Source organism: Protopterus annectens, chromosome 8.part0 (genome assembly GCF_019279795.1).
Source record: "Protopterus annectens isolate FY-2018-M chromosome 8.part0, PAN1.0, whole genome shotgun sequence".
Classification (NCBI taxonomy): Eukaryota; Metazoa; Chordata; order Ceratodontiformes; family Protopteridae; genus Protopterus; species Protopterus annectens.
The window spans coordinates 1803964953-1803982907 of record NC_056741.1 but is presented as its reverse complement, the minus strand read 5'-3'; the positions used below and the strand labels follow the sequence as shown (position 1 = coordinate 1803982907).

Genomic DNA, 17955 nt, shown 5'->3' with positions numbered 1-17955 from the left:
TCAGAAAATTCACTGAGATATGAAAGCAGTTTAAAGCTAGAGATTTACTGTTCAGAATAGAATGGCAGCATGCTGAGATTACACAAAGCATAATCTAAGATTTAGCAACATGAGAGGCTTGAGTATATGAAACAAGGTACAAACTAGCCTAGTATGATACCTTCTGGAAAATTCTTTACAATAATAATAATTAACATCTTTAACTGAGATTAGGATAATGCAATCATTCAGAACCTGTGAATGCTGTTACATTATTGCATATTCTCATACACTGTTCTGCTTCCACATGATCTCATATTTGCAGTACGTTTCCTTAAACAAAGCTGCATTCATTACAGAACTTGAAGATCAAAATACAGAGCCACATTATTTATGTTTCTAACTGCTTCTTTCAGGCAAGTATATTCCATAATATTCCTTTTTTTTTGGAACAAAGCAGAAATTAAAGTTGCTTACTTACCATAGCAATAGAGCCTTTCATTCCTGTCCGGCCAATATGACTAAGGGTTCTTAGAGCCAAATGTCGCATCTGATCCAGCCTCAAGTCTCTCAAGAACTTTTCCTCCCTTAATTCATCTGTCCCCTAAAAGTCCCAAATTCTTGGGCATCAATCGAGATTTACATGTGAGAAAAACATAATGACTAAATTCCTAGGAGAAACAAACAAACCTTCAGACCTTACAAGAGAAGGACAGGAGTTGGTTGGAGGGTTGTTGTATTGGATGGACATGAATGAAAAGATCCATCATTATAGTAAGCCCATAACTTTTGTATCCTATTCATTCAGTACATCCATTTCAACATATGGGTCAAAATCGCCAGCTACATACCTTCCTGGATGGCCTCATGACAAGAGGCGGTTTAGAATGGTAGAGCTTAAAGAAGCTCTGGCACTGGAAAGGCAATCCAATTTGCAATGACAGATAAAGGTGTGCATGGAGGACTAAGTAGAAACATCACAAATACCATTAAAAAAAGACATAAAGAAGGCCGAGGAAATAGCCATGGCTCTTGTGAAACATGTTTTAATTTTACTTGGTAAAGTCTTTTTCTGGCTAGTATAAATACATGTGACACAATCAACTATCAAGAGAAGTGAGCTTTGGAAACCTTTAGTCCTAATTTGTTAGGAGCAAATGAAATAAACAGTTGTGCATCTTTCCAAAGGGTTTGATTCTGTGAAAGTAAAAACATAACTGAATGTGCACATCTAGGGTATGCAAAGTGTATTCACCCTTCTTAGGTTCATAGGTAGGTACTAGGCTATCGGCCCAGTGGCCTAAGTAAGCCTAGCCAACAAGGTTCCCTGACTTATGCCACCCAAGAAAGTTATTTTCTTACAGCAATTTGGAAATAAAACAGACAAATTAAGTGATTTGGACAAATTCAACTCAGTAGCTACTTGTGGAATAAAGGAAGAATTCATCCTAAAAGACACTCTTTGTTGAAAAGAATGTAGGGAGGGGAAGAAGATAAGGCCTGCAGCTCTGATATTATCTTCGCTGATGTGATGGCTACCAAAAACAGTGACTTTCAGGAAAGGAATTTCAGCTGAGAAATGGAAATGGAAGCAAGCTCAAATGGGGCTTTAGTTAGAGATTTCAAAATTAAATTCAGGTCGCAGGGTGGTATAGATCTTTTATCAGAGGTCTGAGTAGTAAGATTCTTTTCAAGAATGCCTTGCATAACTTATGTGAGGCTAGTGAATGATCTTCAAGCCAGCATGAAAGCTAGAAATAGCCACCAATTATATCCTGATAGTGTAAAACATAAAAACCAGCTTGCAAAATGGACTGTAAAAGATGCAATGAAAGAAAGGATGGTCTTGGATAGTGGATATAGATGTTGCACCATTGGGCTTGTAAAAGTCATTGCAGGATTCTCGTACAAAAGTGAGCAAAGTGAACCATTAGCATAGAGGAGGTCATGAGACACAGTGCCCTAAAGACCACAGCTGCAGGAGGACTGGAATTGAGGAGCAGGCTGTACTGCTACTCTCAGGGATTGGACGATTGGGGAGAAAGATAATGCACAGAATGGCATCCAAATTGCATTGTATGAATGCAATGGTCTGGGAAGGTACGAGGTTTGACTTTTGAAGGTTGACTGAAATCCCAAGAGAGGTGCAGAGGTTGAGAAGGTAATTTTTGGCTTGATTCAGGGAGTCCATCAAGAAGGAAGGAAGCTAGGAGCCAATTGCCCAGGTACAGAAGAGCCAGAATCCTAGGAGTCGTAAATGAGCTGTGACAGCAGCCATGCTTTTGGTGAACACCCTGACGACTGTGGTGTGATCATATTGCAGGACCCTGAATTGATAATTGCTGGCACCTATTTGGAAGAATCTCCAGGAGTCATTCACAATCTTTATCTGAAGGTATGCATCGTGGAGATCTATTGGGCACACATCCACTAATTTTCCCTGATACAGAGTAGAATTGCTTGCACCATGACCAAACAATGGATTGGAGTTTATGCTTAGCCAGGTTTCCTTGAGCATCCAGTAGTATACCTTAGTCACAAGATGCATGCCAAGTGAACTATCACATGCAGCTGGGAGAAGGAAAATCTGGGGATGATGTTGGCTATGCAAAAGCTTCATCCATATAATATAAAAGTCACAGTAGGTAGAGACAACAGCCGCTTAAAGTAGTTTTACTGAAATGGCAAACAGAAGGTTAAGCTTCTTAGATAAAAAAAAAAAATAAATCTGGGATTCAAGTCCTACAATAAGACAATCCAGTACAGGAGAGGTGTTAGTAATGCTAGTAAAGTTAGATAGATTGCCAAGACAGGAAACTGGGTAGCATAACTTCAGATACATGCCTCACAAGAAATCTTGTTTGTAGTCTAGCAAGGGACAAGAAATGGCAAGGAATGTATATTCCCTTAGATGCAAAAATGTCAGGTGTTGTATATATTTTATGAAATGTGGGAAAGTCGTACCTGCTCTTTTTAGCAATAATGCAGCTGTGCAGATAGAAGTGAACCATTTTTACATTTACTGCTCCTTATCAAAAGTTACTAGAACCTCATGCCGGATGGGAACCATCTTTGCATGTCCTAAGCAGCTTAGTTTAAAACAGAGAAAATCTGCTTTGCTTTGAACCAACATTAACCTCCTAGAAGTACTGAAACAGGATTGCTGGTATTTCCTTTTTGTTTGGAAGTGGAAAACATCTACTTTGAAACAGAAAGCTAAAAAGAACTTATGTATTTTTTTTGGAATTGATAATTTCAATTTAATCCTAAAGGCAGCAAAGATTTTTTTTTCAGGAACTATAGAAAATAAATAAAAGGCTACTTTCCCAGAAAAGTTAAACTCAAAACTGGACAATCTGTTTCTGTGTCATCTACAGTCACCAAATATTTTAGTGACTTGGTGATGGTCAGGCTTCTGCATTCTTTAAAAAGTGGCACAAATATGACCACTTAGATGCAGTTAGTTATTTTGTTGTCAGATAACTATTTAAAATATCTTCTTTAATTATTCCTTTTGCAGTCAATTACCAGTTGTATATTTAATTGATCTTTTCTATGCTTTCACCTGATTTTCCACTATGTTTTGAACTGTTTTTTTTTTATTAAATAATGTGTTTTCATTTAATTAAATTATAAAAAGCTTGGGGCTGTTGCCTTATGCTTATATGGGGTAGCCTCACAAAACTGGTATGGCCATTGCATGTGCCCTTTTAAAAGGGAAGCTACAATCTAATATAATTAAAAATATCGGCTGGCTCATTGCAGTAGTGTTCTGTAACTTAGACATTGGTGCCAGAATTGGTCTGGTTAGTGGCCGAGTAAATAAAGAAAGCAGGAAAGCACCATAGTGCAGAGCAATGATGCTTTGCATAAGGTCCAAGTGACCAGAGTCAGATTAGTGGTTTCAATATGAGAGACTTCGGTATGAGAAGATGTGTGTGCTCACCCTGAAGAGGGGGGGGGGGCATACACTTGGGCATGTCTCTCATTCTAGAGCTCTAGTTTCTAGTGAAGGCTGTGGACCCATGGGGGGGGGGGGCAGTAGCTGACTTGTCACAAAGGTGGTATGATATGCCAGCAAACCCCATTAGGTGTCCATCCCAGAATATGGCACAAGTGTGAGTAGGGTTAAAAGAAAATGGTTAGGCCTTTAGTAACACACTCCCTAGTAGCAGTGCGACACTGAGCCAGGGTCATTGATCTTTTCTTCATTTCTGGAAATGGATTGGTGGTAGCCAAGGGGAGGCTAAGGAATGTCCAGTAAACCTAGCCAGATAGGCAAGGCAAGGCAAATGGGTGAGCTGATGGTCAGCTGCAGAAAGTCAAAAAGACTGCCAAAAAAAATGAGGGGAAGCAGACAACTCTGTGGAGTTCAGGAATATTCCCCCAACTGTGTTGCAAGTGACTCAAGTTTGAATAGTAACTTGGGTGCCTGTGGGAACTGGCTGGGGATGGTGGGATGAGCAGTGGCTTCTGGCTCACTTAACCTGGTGTAAAGGAGGTGGCTCTGGCTCATCACATGGGTGATGCCTATCATGAGCACTAGATGTTACCCAAGGGAATTCAAGCTAGCTGAACCCATGCTGTCATGATGTATTTTCACCAGTGGTCAAAGGAGATTTGGTGTCTACAAGCACACTTTCCCTCATGAGATAGCAGTAGTACAGCTTTGAGGAGATGTTGAAGGAGGAGGATGAGGTTGGCAGCCACCTCCCAAGACCAGCAACATGGCCTGCTCCATACCTCCTGACTTTTATAAGGGAACAGAGGGCCACTCAGAATTTCTGGGAAGGAACTAATAGGTCACTGGCTCTCACCTAGCTTGGGAATGCCAGACTCCTGTCCTCTATCAGAATGAATGGGCTGACTGGGTGTCACTATTGTAGCTATTGAATGAGGTCCAGAGAGCACACAGAAATGCAGGGAAGGGCTGCTGTCACTACATAAGTCAATCAGTAACAATTCTACCCTCCATGCTGAAACATTATGTGCGCACATTTATGAAAAATGACTTTGTTAAGTCTCAATTACTTCTGGTAAGATTAAACTATAAGTTATTAGTGGATAGATCAGTAAATCTTCTCTCTGCACTCAATTAAAGAACATATTTTAAACAGACAACTGGGAACAGAATAAACTTAATTGCATCAAAGTAGCTTTATTTGTGCCACTTTTTAAAGAATGCTGCAAGACTGACTAGGATGAGACAGAGGTGGGTGAAATCCTGTGGACTCTTGTGTAGCTTTATACAGTAAAGCTTATGTATGTATAGCATGTGTTCATATCCTGAGGTACAACTTCACATTTACCATAAGCTTATAAGGCCATTGACACCACATATTGTTATTTCATGGTCATACTGTATCCCTGATCATCACATACATATTGGTGCAAGGGTACAAGGTCTGTATAACTGTAACTGACATAACTAGTGGCATACTGTAGGATTCAAACTCAGTAACCTCTGTCCTTGACATCTCCCTCGCCAGAGCAATCTATACAAAGTATGCATTCTCTAGTTCCATAGGTTCATAGGTTCATAGGTTCATACTAGGCTATCTGCCCGAGGGCATTTACAAGCCTAGCCCATCGTTTTGTGGCTTACGCCACCCCTTTAGTATGGGGAACTATACCCATTATTTTGCTGTGCCTCTGTCGAGCAGTGACACTGAGGTTATCCCTGGGGTATATCTGTGATCTCCCATCCATTGGTCAAGATTTCTCTTGAACAAGGCCAGCGAGGTGCTCTGCCTCACATGTACCGGGATTTTGTTCCACAGCATAGGGAGTCTTTGGGTGATGAATCTATCCCTCCAGCACGTCCTATTAATAGCCGTGTCAAGGTTTAAGTCTCCCGCCCTTGTGGCTCTGATGGATCTAGATTTTTTGAGGTGAAGCATATTCATCAAATCTGGGTTTGACATGGCCTTGTATGTTAGGCAAAGGTCACCTCTGAGCAAGCGGTAAGCGACTGAATAGAGCTGGAGTTCTTTCAGTCGGGCAGCATAGAACAGATTTTTGAGGCCCTTTATCCTTTTGGTGAGGAACTTTTGTGGCCTCTCCAGCTGCTGCAAGTGTCGGGTCAGATACATTCCGAATGGGGCATTGTACTCAATCATTGGTCTGATGAGTGATGAGTAAAGGGAGACTATGACCTCCCTTGATCTAGATGAGAATCCCTTCATGATAAGGTGGGCAATGTAGAAGGTCTTCCTAACTACTTTAGCTACATGGGTGTCGAATGACAGACTACTATCAACCTGGGTCCCCAGGTCCCTGATAACTTCTTCTGTGCTCAGTGGATTGCCACCTATTTGGTAGCTAGGGGTAACCTTGTTTTTCCCGAAGGGTATGACTATGCATTTTTTGGCATTTAACTATAGGCCGTGGCTCTGGCACCAGTTATCCGTTTCTGTGAGACCCTTCTGAAGGATATCTGTATCAGATGTGTTTTCTACTATGGCGCCCAGTTTGCAGTCATCTGCAAACTTTGTCAGCCATAACCCTCCTGTGTTTGCTTGTACTTCGGAAAAGTAGATGCCAAACAAGAGTGGGCCCAGGACTGAGCCCTGTGGGACACCACTTGTGACAGGCTTTGAGTCTGACATGGCGCCAGCAACTCTGACCCTGTGGGTTCTGTCACTCAGCCAGTTTGCAACCCATCTTGTGATGTATGGGTTGACATTTAAGCTGATGAGTTTTTCAATGATACCCGAGTGGGGTATTGTATCGAAGGCCTTAGCCAGATCGAGGTAGGCTGTATGGACTGCCTTTCCCTCATCAATGGCTTTGGTGACTGTTTCGAAAAAGTCAACCAAGTTTAAAAGGCATGATCTGCCTTTGACAAAGCCAAACTGGGTTGGATCCAAAGTCTGCAAATTCCCTATGTCTTTATTTATGAGGTCCATTATGATCCTCTCCATGGCTATGCAGATAAGACTTGTCAAGCTAATGGGCCGGTAATTTCCAGGGTCGGTGGAGGCACCGCCTTTGTGAAGTGGTACCACAGTTGCAGTGCGGCACTCCTGGGTGCGTATCCAGAGGTAAGACTTTGATTAAACAGCTGTCCTAGCTGTGGGTTTAATTCCTCATTGAGTTCATGGAGCACACAGCCGGGGACACCATCAGGTCCCATGGATGCTGTGTTTTTTGCTTTGGAGAGAGCAGTTCTCACTTGGGCGCTGGAGATGTTTGGGGCGCTGCAATTGTTTGGTATAGGTATCTCTCCTGTTGGGGGGGGGGAAGTTTGCACTGAACCTGTCAGCCAGTATGTTGGCAATGTCTGTATGATCAGTAATCTTCACATCATTTTGAACTAGCTCTGAGCATATCTGGGAGTTTCCTCCCAGGTTTCTAACATAGCTAAAGAAGGCCTTATGATTGTCTTTTGAGTCTTTAGCTATTTTTCTCTCGAAATTTGCTTTGGATGATTTTATGAGAGCTCTTAGTTTTTTACTTATAGTGATCAAGGGTGTCTTACCTTTTAAGGATTTTGCTCTATCTTGTAGTAGCTTCCTCCTTTTGTTGTAGAGTTTGTTTATGGCTGGGGTCCACCAGACTGGACGCTTGCCTTTGGTACAAAGAGTCTTTGTTTTGCTTGGGATTGCCTTATCCATGCAGTCCTGCAGGTGCTGGTAGAAGGCATTTGTAAGTGATTCAGCGGCTTGAGTACTGTTTTCCGCCGGCTCGGTGGCCTTAAAGGAGACCACACTAGTCTTTAGTAGTGTGAAGTCGGCTTTTGAGAAGTTCTTTACTGTGGTCTTTTTTATTTCAGCAGCATTAATATCAGCAAACCATATAAAGGTACTTCCAACTCAGAATACACGACTATTACATAAAGCTACTTTCCAGGTAAGCCTCATTTGTCCTGTCAGATAAACATGGAAAAGGTAAGCCACAATTCGTTACAAGATAGAGAGCATCTCACAGCTACATACCTCATGTATTGTGTAACAATTTCAATGAAAACAAATTCCAATTTATTGTTTAGGTTAACTACAACCAATGTGTCTAATGTTACATTCTAGGTAAAAATGCTTTAGGTTAAACTCTGAATACATACCTTCTGATAGGTTGTTTCACTCATGTCTAAAATCTCAATGACACGGGGTGGGTACATCTCATGAGTGTTAGCTAGCTTTTGTTCTGTTGTAAGAGACATTTCCTTCATAAACATAGATGGAGTCAGCTGGAATTTGCAAAGAAAAACTCGGGTGAGAGAATAGTTCATATTCAGAGCACACATACAGCATTTAAAGCTAAAAAATAATCAATATGAGATAAGAACGCCCTGAAAGCTGAAGCAAAAGGTGTTCAAGCCATTACTTTTCTGGTGATGAGATTGTCTTTCCTTTGCAATATTCTCTTTCTGAATTTTACTGTCACTGTATACATACCACACCACACCCTTTTCACTACCACCATTAACTGCTCCTCTACCACCCAATCAACACATCCTACTATCACTCACCACTGCTATCTCACTACAAAAAATAACATAAAAGCAGAAGAAACAAACTAATACAATGGCTGTCCTACACTTAAAGGAAGCTTTCTATACATTAACTACTTTGGTTCTTCTATGGTTATCCATCCTTACATCCTACTACACACAACTTCATCTCACCTACCCAACTCAGTGGCAAACAGAAACCACAACCAATACACTAAAGCTAACACACTTCCCTATATCTCCATTTGACCTTACCCTAACTCAACTCCACCCCTATGTTAATCATAAACCAGCAAACAAAATTAACCCCTACTTATCCCAGAAACAAAATAAAATACTACAAAAACTACTTAAGCTCTACCTATACCTAACTCTAAAACTCTCTTGCTGTGGAGACATACACCCCAATCCAGGACCCATTACTTCACTCCACCCAGACCTAACCCAACCAAAGCCTCTTTATAACAGACCAACCTCCTCTCTTCTGCTCTTAAACATTAATGTACAAAGTATACTCAACAAAGTTCAGGACCTCCATGCACTATTGGCATGATACAAACCAGATTTAGCCATACTTACATAAATGTGGCTTAGACCAGAACACCATGATAATGAGATAACACCCCCTGGTTACAATATTATATGGAAGGATATGCAAGGGAAAAAAGGAGGAGGTGTAGCCATTTTGTTTCAAAATAATCTCACAGTAGAACAGCTTAACTACAACTCCCAAGATGTCAATAACATAGAACTCATTATTGCTAAATTAAAACTAAACTCTAGCAAACACATAGTCATAGCAGGTGCCTACATCCCCCCAGGAAACAATACTGACACTATGGAGAACCTGCTACACTGGATGACTATCTCCCATCCTCATGAGACCACACTCCTAGGGGATTTTAATATTGACTGGTCTGACTGTATCAAGTACAATCCCTCTACCCACATTAACCTACATGGGTTTACCCAAGTCATAGATACCCCCAGAAGAGTTGATAAGAAAACCAAACGACAATCCATCTTAGATTGGATACTTCTGTCTGACTACACCTTGGCAAACTAGGCAGGCTGCCTACCTGACAATTTAAGTGACCACCAACCAACCTACCTTATTAGAAATAAATCCCAACACTATAACCAACCCATCCTCAGAATAGTTCACAACAAAAAAACCTTCAAAACTAAGGACCTAAACAACAAACTAAAACAATGACTGGTCTCCCCTTAAACACCTACCCCTAGATGAGGCAGTAAACTACGTTAACTCAACCTTTCTCAAAATCCTAAACCGTCATGCAGAGTTAAAACTAACTATGCCCCTTGGCTAACAAAAGAAACCAGAACCATAATGAAAGATGGAGCTAGAGCCTGGGCTCAATTTCATAAACTTAAAACCACCACCACAAAACAAATCTTCTTAGCACTCCGGAACAAGACCAAAAAACATATAAAACCAATTACTATAAAACCTTGCAAGACAAACACACAACCCTCAGAAATTCTGGTCCTCAATAAATAGATTACTGCACCCAGGTAAAACCAGCACTCCCACACCCATAGTACCAACCGATGTTGAGGATATCCCTACCAAATTCAACAAATTCTTCACCGAAACAGTCGTAGCCTTATCCAACACTCTAAATAGCACCACCAATCCCACACCTTCACCAACCCCTACTACCCCCTATTACACAACAACCTCGCCCCAGCTTCTCCTTCTCCCCAGCACCCACACAACTCATTACTAAACTCCTCAAGAAATTGAAACCTACCACACTGGCTGCTGATAAACTTCCCGCTGATTTCCTTCAAATATCAGCTGATGCCATATCTTACCCTGTGTCTATCCTCATTAACAGATCCATATCTGAATCTAAAGTACCTAACCTCTGGAAAATATCTCATATTATTCCACTCCACAAAGGTGGAAACTCCCTTGAGCTCACCAACTACTGGCCAATTGCAATTTTATCACCCCTATCAAAAATACTTGAAAGAGTAGTACATACACAACTAATGCAATACCTTCTAGAAAATAACCTTATATCAGCATCACAACATGGATTTTGTCCCTCCCATAGTACCACAACAGCCCTATTATCCTATACCAACATAATCAACACCCACAGAAACAATGGACTTTTTGTATCTTCTGTTTTCTTAGACTTATCCAAGGCCTTTGACATGGTCAATCACAGTATGCTTCTCAAAACTCTATCTACCCTCAACCTAAACTCCCTCACTATATCATGGTTCAGCAGCTATTTATCAAGCCAACAGCAAGCAGTTCTATGGCAGGACCAACTATCCTCCCTTCTACCTGTATCTATTGGAGTCCCTCAAGGCTCCATTCTTGGTCCCTTACTATTCTCCATATTTACAAATCAGATAGCTGCTTCCTCTCCTTCTGCCTCTATAGTGCAATATGCTGATGACACTACTATCATTTGTGCTGCCCCTACCCTAAGCAAACTACAAACAATAACACAACACAGCTTCACTCTGGCAGAAGCATGATTTTCTACCATAAAACTTTTTACTCAATCCCAAAAAAACAAAACTAATTCTCTTCAGCCCAGGTAGATCACCTGCACTAAATGACGTCATCATTAACTCCAAGGACAATACCTCAATCACCCCAACAGCACACACTAAACTCCTAGGAGTAGTACACGATAACAAACTCAAATTTGATATACACATAGCCCACACAATCAAAAAAGTTCACAAAAAGCTAGGTCTCTTGTATAGGAATAAGCAATTCATGACCAATTATACCAAAGCCACCACTGCCAGAACCCATCTATTATCCACCCTACTGTATGCCTCACCAGTCCTGACTAATTTTCGCCATAGCGAACAAAGCAAAATGGCATCTTGCTACAACAAGATTGCCAAATTTGCCACAGGTGCCTCTAATAGAGCCCACCACTGTCTTTTCCTCAAACAGCTCAACTGGCTTGAGCTGAATCAATTACTTCTTACCACTCAACTCTCCAAAGCCCACAAACTATATTACCTCCCAAATAAAATCCCCATTTTACAAGACCTAATACAACCCTACACCACCACCCGAGCCTTAAGGTCAACAGACCAAAATCACATAAATGTCATCAAACATAGGAATGAGGCTGGCAAATCTCTTTTTGCCTACTCTATAGCAAAAGTCTGGAACTCACTTCCAAAACGCATAACTTCTACAGGTTCTGCTCCACAATTTAAAAAAAACTACTCAAAACTCACTACTTTAACAACTGGCTATGCCCATGTGGCTCCCCAGGCTAATCCACTACATTTGCAGTGATACAATGATTCTACCAAGGATCACCTAATACTGCCTAACCTCTGTATATTAATTCTTAACTAACAATGTTCTATTCTGTTCATATCTATTTATTCATCTCTGAAGACAGTTAAACATTTACCTACATACAAGTGGTATGCTTCTGGAATACAATAATTGTATCTATACATATATCTGTGAAGAAATGTAAAATATGTTCTTGTATAATATTGTATGCATTTAGGAGAAAGTGTTGTAATTCATAAAATTGTTATTTGTTAGATTGTTTTTTAAGTGTAGCTTTTCTCCCTGGGCCTCTGCTGAAAATGGACCTGTGTCCAGTCGGACTTTCCCGGTCAACAAATGTAAAATAAAATAAATAAATAAAAATAAATTTGATGTGTATGACCAATGTAGTAAAATGTATTTATGAAGCTACACAGAAGTTGTGTAAAATTTTGCTGACAGAAAAAAAATACTCGGGTTTTCTTTGCCATTACTAACAGGTAGCCTAACATCTTGCTAAGCTAAAAATGTGCTGTACTTCATAACTACTTTATGTAATTCTTGCCTTACACTGGGGAGGAGTCCATCAACAAAACAGAGGCACAAGTTCTAGAGTAAGAAAAAAGGACAGTCATCAACAGGCTAGTTCTAAGCAAAATTAGATTTAGCATATTTTTAAGTGTTTCAGCATTCATGGAAAATGGTACAGTACTCAAGGTATGGTTGTGGCAGCACAGCAACAGTTGACTGCCAATGTACCAACTCCCATGTGCAGGGCTGACAAAATGTCCTCTAAAATTAAACAGTGAAGTGAAAAATAGAGATGCTGCTTAAAGGCCTTCATCATAGACACTTTGACCCTGATAAGTGCTGTACTCCGACCCAGCTCTCACTCCAGGCTATAAGCATCCCTAGTAAGGGTTATGCCAACAATGGAGGGGGTCACATTTTGCAGACCAAATACCACCATCTACTCCAGGGAGATGGCAAACCAGAGGAAGCTTGTGTAGCAATGAACAGCAGTGTTATATAAACCAAGACAATGGGTCTAAAATAGAACAATGAAACAAGGTATGACTTACAAAAAAAAATCTTGCTACAGAAATCACTTAAAGTTAAAAGGGAACGCTTAATACCACAAAAAAAGCCATTCGAATTAGCTGACTCAGAGTTTTCAAACAAGTGAAGAAGTTAAAGTTCTAGAGGAAGTAGGCCCCACTCCAAAAAATGGCAGTTGTATATTGAACCTAATAAATTTAGAACAGATGCAAAGAATCTTATGGATTATTTGGCGATCACTAACTGTATCAATCCTGTAAGGTCCAAAGACCACATGCATTCTCCTTCTGGCAGACAAGGAAGAATGCATAAAATCACTACCATGTACATTGTTTTCTTTGGGAACAAAATTATAGGTTGATTTTAGACTTGAACAGCATCTATGAGTCTTTGCCTCAGTTGGAACCAAAAAGAAACTGGAATAATATTTGGATAATCCATTCTGATGGGACATCTTAAAACTTGTTGTTTTACTGAGGTTTAACATTTCTCTTCACGTCACTTTCTTTTGAAGGAATGGTATATTAGGTAATGGAAGAGAGATGGGCTTGGGTAGGGTGTGGAATGGGTGGTAGAAGAGCCAAATGGTATGAAAGATTTCAGACTTTACCTCATCAGCAAACCTTTGGTTAAATACTCAAACTTCTCAACACTGTCACAGTAGCACTAGCCCAATCATACACAATCTTCATAGCATGTTTATATATCGGAGAAAAGGAAGAAACAGTTTGGTTCAAAAAAGCTTTCCTCTGTATGAAGAGTGATAGCCAATTCCCTTAGACTGTCCATATGACAAAGAACAAACATCTAAATATACCTGGTATGTATGAATTCTGAAGGCTAAAGTGGAAGAAAAAAAAACCCTTAGTGATGTGGTCCAACATCTTGCCTTCTTTGTCACAAGGCAAGTAGTGTGCGTTTAGGACCAACTTGTTTCTAGCATGAAACACAGTGACAACTGCTACAGGATCAAATCTAAGGTGACAGTAAATAAATTTATTAGCCTGTGGTACCTTATACAATTTCTCTGTATCTTTAGGGACTGATGGCTGGGTATCAAAATAATTATAACAGCATTCAACACATCCTCCAGGGTTAGCAGCATAAGATGTTTGGGAGAGGAATGAGGTACATCCATTTATAATATACACTATCTCCTCACTTCAGAGTGAACATCTACTTGTTCCTGTAAAAATACTTCATTCATTCTGGATATGGTCTGATTAAAAGAAAATTCTTCCACACGAGGATAAGAATGAATATTTGAGCTTGGGAATCTGTGGAAGCCGTCCATCTATGTCAAAGTAAGAATCATCTGACCTTCTTTCCCCCCAAGAATTACTTCACAGGGGATGCCCACCTGTAACTGGCTTTGTGTACCAGGTTTCAATGCCTGTAATGTCTACCATGTCAAGGTATGGTATTAATCTTTCTGAACTACAATTACTTCTTCAGAAGAACAATGTTTAATCTTTTGTTTTTTTCTTAATAGGAGGTTCAAAAGAGGGACATCTACTTAGTCTAATCGTCTCTTGCCCTGGTTACCCCATGTAGGATCTCCTACTGCATCTCCCTGACCTAAAGAAGATGGTCTCCAATATTCTTATCAGATACTGGAAACAGCTAAAGAGGACATGGGTGACTCTAGGTTCGCAACGGCCAAAAGGACTAAAACAGGGGAAGCAGGAAAAATGAGTGAGTGGTCTCAGTAACAACCAATGGCCACAGCGGCTTCACCTACTGTCAGCTGAGGCATAAACTGAGCCCACAATGGCAAGGACTCTGTGGGTAAGCAATTTTTTCTCTGTACAATGGGAAAAGAACCAGAAGAACCAGAGGGGAAAGTGCTGCTTCAATGAGTCAGTTGGAAGGTACGCTGACACAAAGTGTCCACAAGCAGTACACTTGCACTCACCTCTTTTCCCAGTCCCTTCATAATAAAAAAAAAAAATCACAAGCAGTGCACAAATTCCATGTCAGCACCACTTACAATCACTAAAATACATTGACAGCAAAACAATATGCAAGTAGGTTATCACAAAGTGAGCATAAGCATTACACTAATGTTCCTGCCCTTCCGTACAGTAACTATTTTTGACAAAAAAATAAGACGTTATGTACTCACCATAGTATTCTATGTTTGTTGTCCATCTCACCTTCATTCATTGCTGGTTGGGTTCGGAACTGAGAATCGTTTCTGACTCAGCCTATACAAAAAGTTTGAGGATGTCCACCGGCTTGAGGCTACACCCTATCCCATTATGCTCAGGGAAGATTACCCAAATCTCGTTTGCAGATACTATAGCTGTTTCTAAACATATAACCATGTCCAAAAAAGACTAAAGAAGAGATTCAGAAAACATCAAGTTCCAATTAGCAAGAAACTGCTCGATCCTCCAGGAGCGAAGGCTGGGGGAAGGAGGGTGGAACGCAAGAATGAAGGCGAGATGGACAACAAACATGGAACGTTATGGTGAGTACATAACTTTTTAATGCTATGTTGTCCTGTCTCTCCTTCATTCATTGCTGGTTGGGACAGCATCCCTAGCACTTTCTTTCTTGGGTGTCTCAAGGCACAATACTCTTCAGAACAGTGAGAACAGTGAACCCAAAAGAGGCCCTGTTCCTGGAGGCCAAATCGACTATTTAATGAGTGATAAAGGTATGAGGCTTTACCCATGTTGCTGCTGCACAAATTGAATTCATAGGTAGCCTTGCCTGAAAGGCCGATGAGGTTGCTGTAGCTCTTGTGGAGTGGCCCTTCACTTTCCCTGGAAGTTCTCTATTCTGAGATTTGTATGTGAAAGTTTTACAGTCTGTAAGTCACTTGGAAAGCGTGACCTTTGATATGGGGGTGCCCTTCTTTTTATCAGAGAAAGATACAAACAGTTGGTCTGATTTTCTGAACTCCTTCATTCTATGCAGATAGAAACATAACTGTCTCTGTACATCTAATAGGTGCAGTTAGTACTCTGACTTGTTGCCATAGTTTGGGAAAAAGACAGGTAAGTCAATGGATTGATTTAAATTAGCTTCTGAACATACTTTTGGGAGGAATGAATGGTTAGTTCTCAGGGAAACTCTGTCCTTGTGAAAGATAATGTAAGGGGGATGTACTGATAATGCTTGAAGTTCTGATACCCGTCTAGCAGATGTAATGGCTATCAAGAAGGTTGTCTTCCGTGTTAAAAACGTTAATTCACATGATGATGTAGGTTCAAAGGGGGGGGGGGATTAAGGTGGATAAAACAAAGTTTAGGTCCCATGGCACTGGTGGTTCTTTCACTGGAGGTCTTAGTAAGAAAGTACCTTTCAAGAGGGCTTTGAAAAGCCTGTGGGACATGATTTTCAGTCCCATTTCTCTGATATGATAGCTTGATATAGCTGCTAATTGAACTCGAATAGTAAATGCTGCTGCACCTTCCTCAAAAAGCTTAGGTAGAAAGTCGAATACAGCTGTTATAGGTGCAGTAAAAGGATCAATGTGGCTGTTGAAAGCCCAGAAGGAAAATATTTTCTAATTTGCTAGAATATAATTTTCAGGTTGAGGCCTTATAAGACAAAATCAAAATATGTTTTACTGCAGAGGCAATATCCGGAAACCTGGCTATGTGTGGAACTGGAGCAGCCAAGCTGTCAATTTGAGAGTTTGAATTGAAGGATGAAGCATCCCTGATGGAGGAGTCAGGAGGTATGGAACTGGGTCCAGAATCCACGGCTCCTCTTGGAGATGGGGCCATAGAAAGGGGAACCAAATCTGACGAGGCCAGTATGGGATGATGAGGATCAAATTGCTTCTCAATGTGCTGGATTTCTGAAGGACTTTAGGGATCAAGGGGAATGGGGGAAAGGCATAGAGGAGACCTGGGAGCCAATCATGTGCAAGTAAATCCCTTGGTGACTCCCTCAGTGGGGGGAATCAGGGCAAAATAGCTGCTGCATCTGGCATTCATGGACATGGTAAAAAGATTGCAGCAAACCTGGCCCCACTTTTTGAAGATCTTCTCCGCTATCTCTGGTTTTAGGGACCACTCGTGAGGCATCAGAATAGCTCTGCTGAGTTTGTCTGCCATCACATTGGACTTCCCCAGGATGTGCGTTGCTGTCAGAAAACACAGGAAAGAGACTGCCCATCGCCATACTCTCTAGGCCTCTCAGCATAGGGAGTAAGATTTGGTTCCTCCTTGTTTATGTACCACACCACTGACATACTGTCTCTAATTGCAATTGTTGCTAGTGGAAGGGAGTCCTGGAATGCTTGCAATGCCAAAAGCACCACCCTCATCTCTAGGAAGTTGATATGCAAGTGGTTCTCGTGTTCCTGCCAAACACCTTGGACAGTCTTTCCCAGATAATGCCCCCCCCCCCATCTGGGAAGCATCCGTGGTCACTGTGGCTACTGGTTGCAGAAGGATGAATGGTCGGTCTAAAGTCACTTGAGTGGAGTGAAGCCACCAGCGTACATCTTTCTTCCAGGATTCTGTTATGATAATTTTGTGAGACATGGGCAGCTCCTGCATGGGCCACTAGATGTATAGTAGCCACTGAAGAACCCTTGTGTGCAGACAAGCTAAGGATATTAAGGTTATTGCTGCTGTCATGGTACCCAAAACTTTTAAAACAACCCTCACTTGCACTTTTTTCTTGATCAAGAGGTGTTTGACTTGATGACGTAAGGTTTGAATCCTCTCGGCAGGAAGTTTGGCAACATTGTCTTGTATCTAAGTCTGCCCCTATAAAGTCAATATGCTTTGATGACAACAAGGCAGAGTTGTTGAAATTTATCATGATGCCTAGCTGATACCAAAGATGAAAGGTGATGTCTCTCGCTCTTATAGGTTCATAGCTTCATAGGTTGATACTAGGCTATTGGCCCTAGGGCCTATACAAGCCTAGTCATAACAATTCCCTGGATATTTCTTCCCACAATATTTACTTCCCTGGACCCCTGTCTAGCAGGGCGACTGACATGATCCCCGGGGTGAATTTCCTATCTCCCAACCAATCATCAAGGTTCCTTTTGAAGAAGGCCAAGGAGGCGCTCTGCTTGACATGTATGGGCAGTCTATTCCAGAGTATGGGGAGTCTCTGGGTCAGGAACCTTTCCCTCCAGCATGCTTTGTTCATTGTGATGACAAGGTTTAGATCCCTGGAGTGTGTGGCTCTGAGGGAT

At 41.1% G+C, this 17955-nt stretch overlaps 1 protein-coding gene across 1 annotated transcript in view; it reads right to left on the bottom strand.

Moving 5' to 3' along the window:
* HYDIN (HYDIN axonemal central pair apparatus protein) overlaps positions 1 to 17955 on the bottom strand; it is a 6673197-nt gene that overhangs the window by 6611179 nt on the left and 44063 nt on the right. Inside the window, exon 2 of the mRNA XM_044079523.1 lies at positions 8042 to 8167. Coding sequence (XP_043935458.1) covers positions 8042 to 8167 — 126 coding nt within the window. The remainder of the gene's footprint in view (positions 1 to 8041; positions 8168 to 17955) is intronic.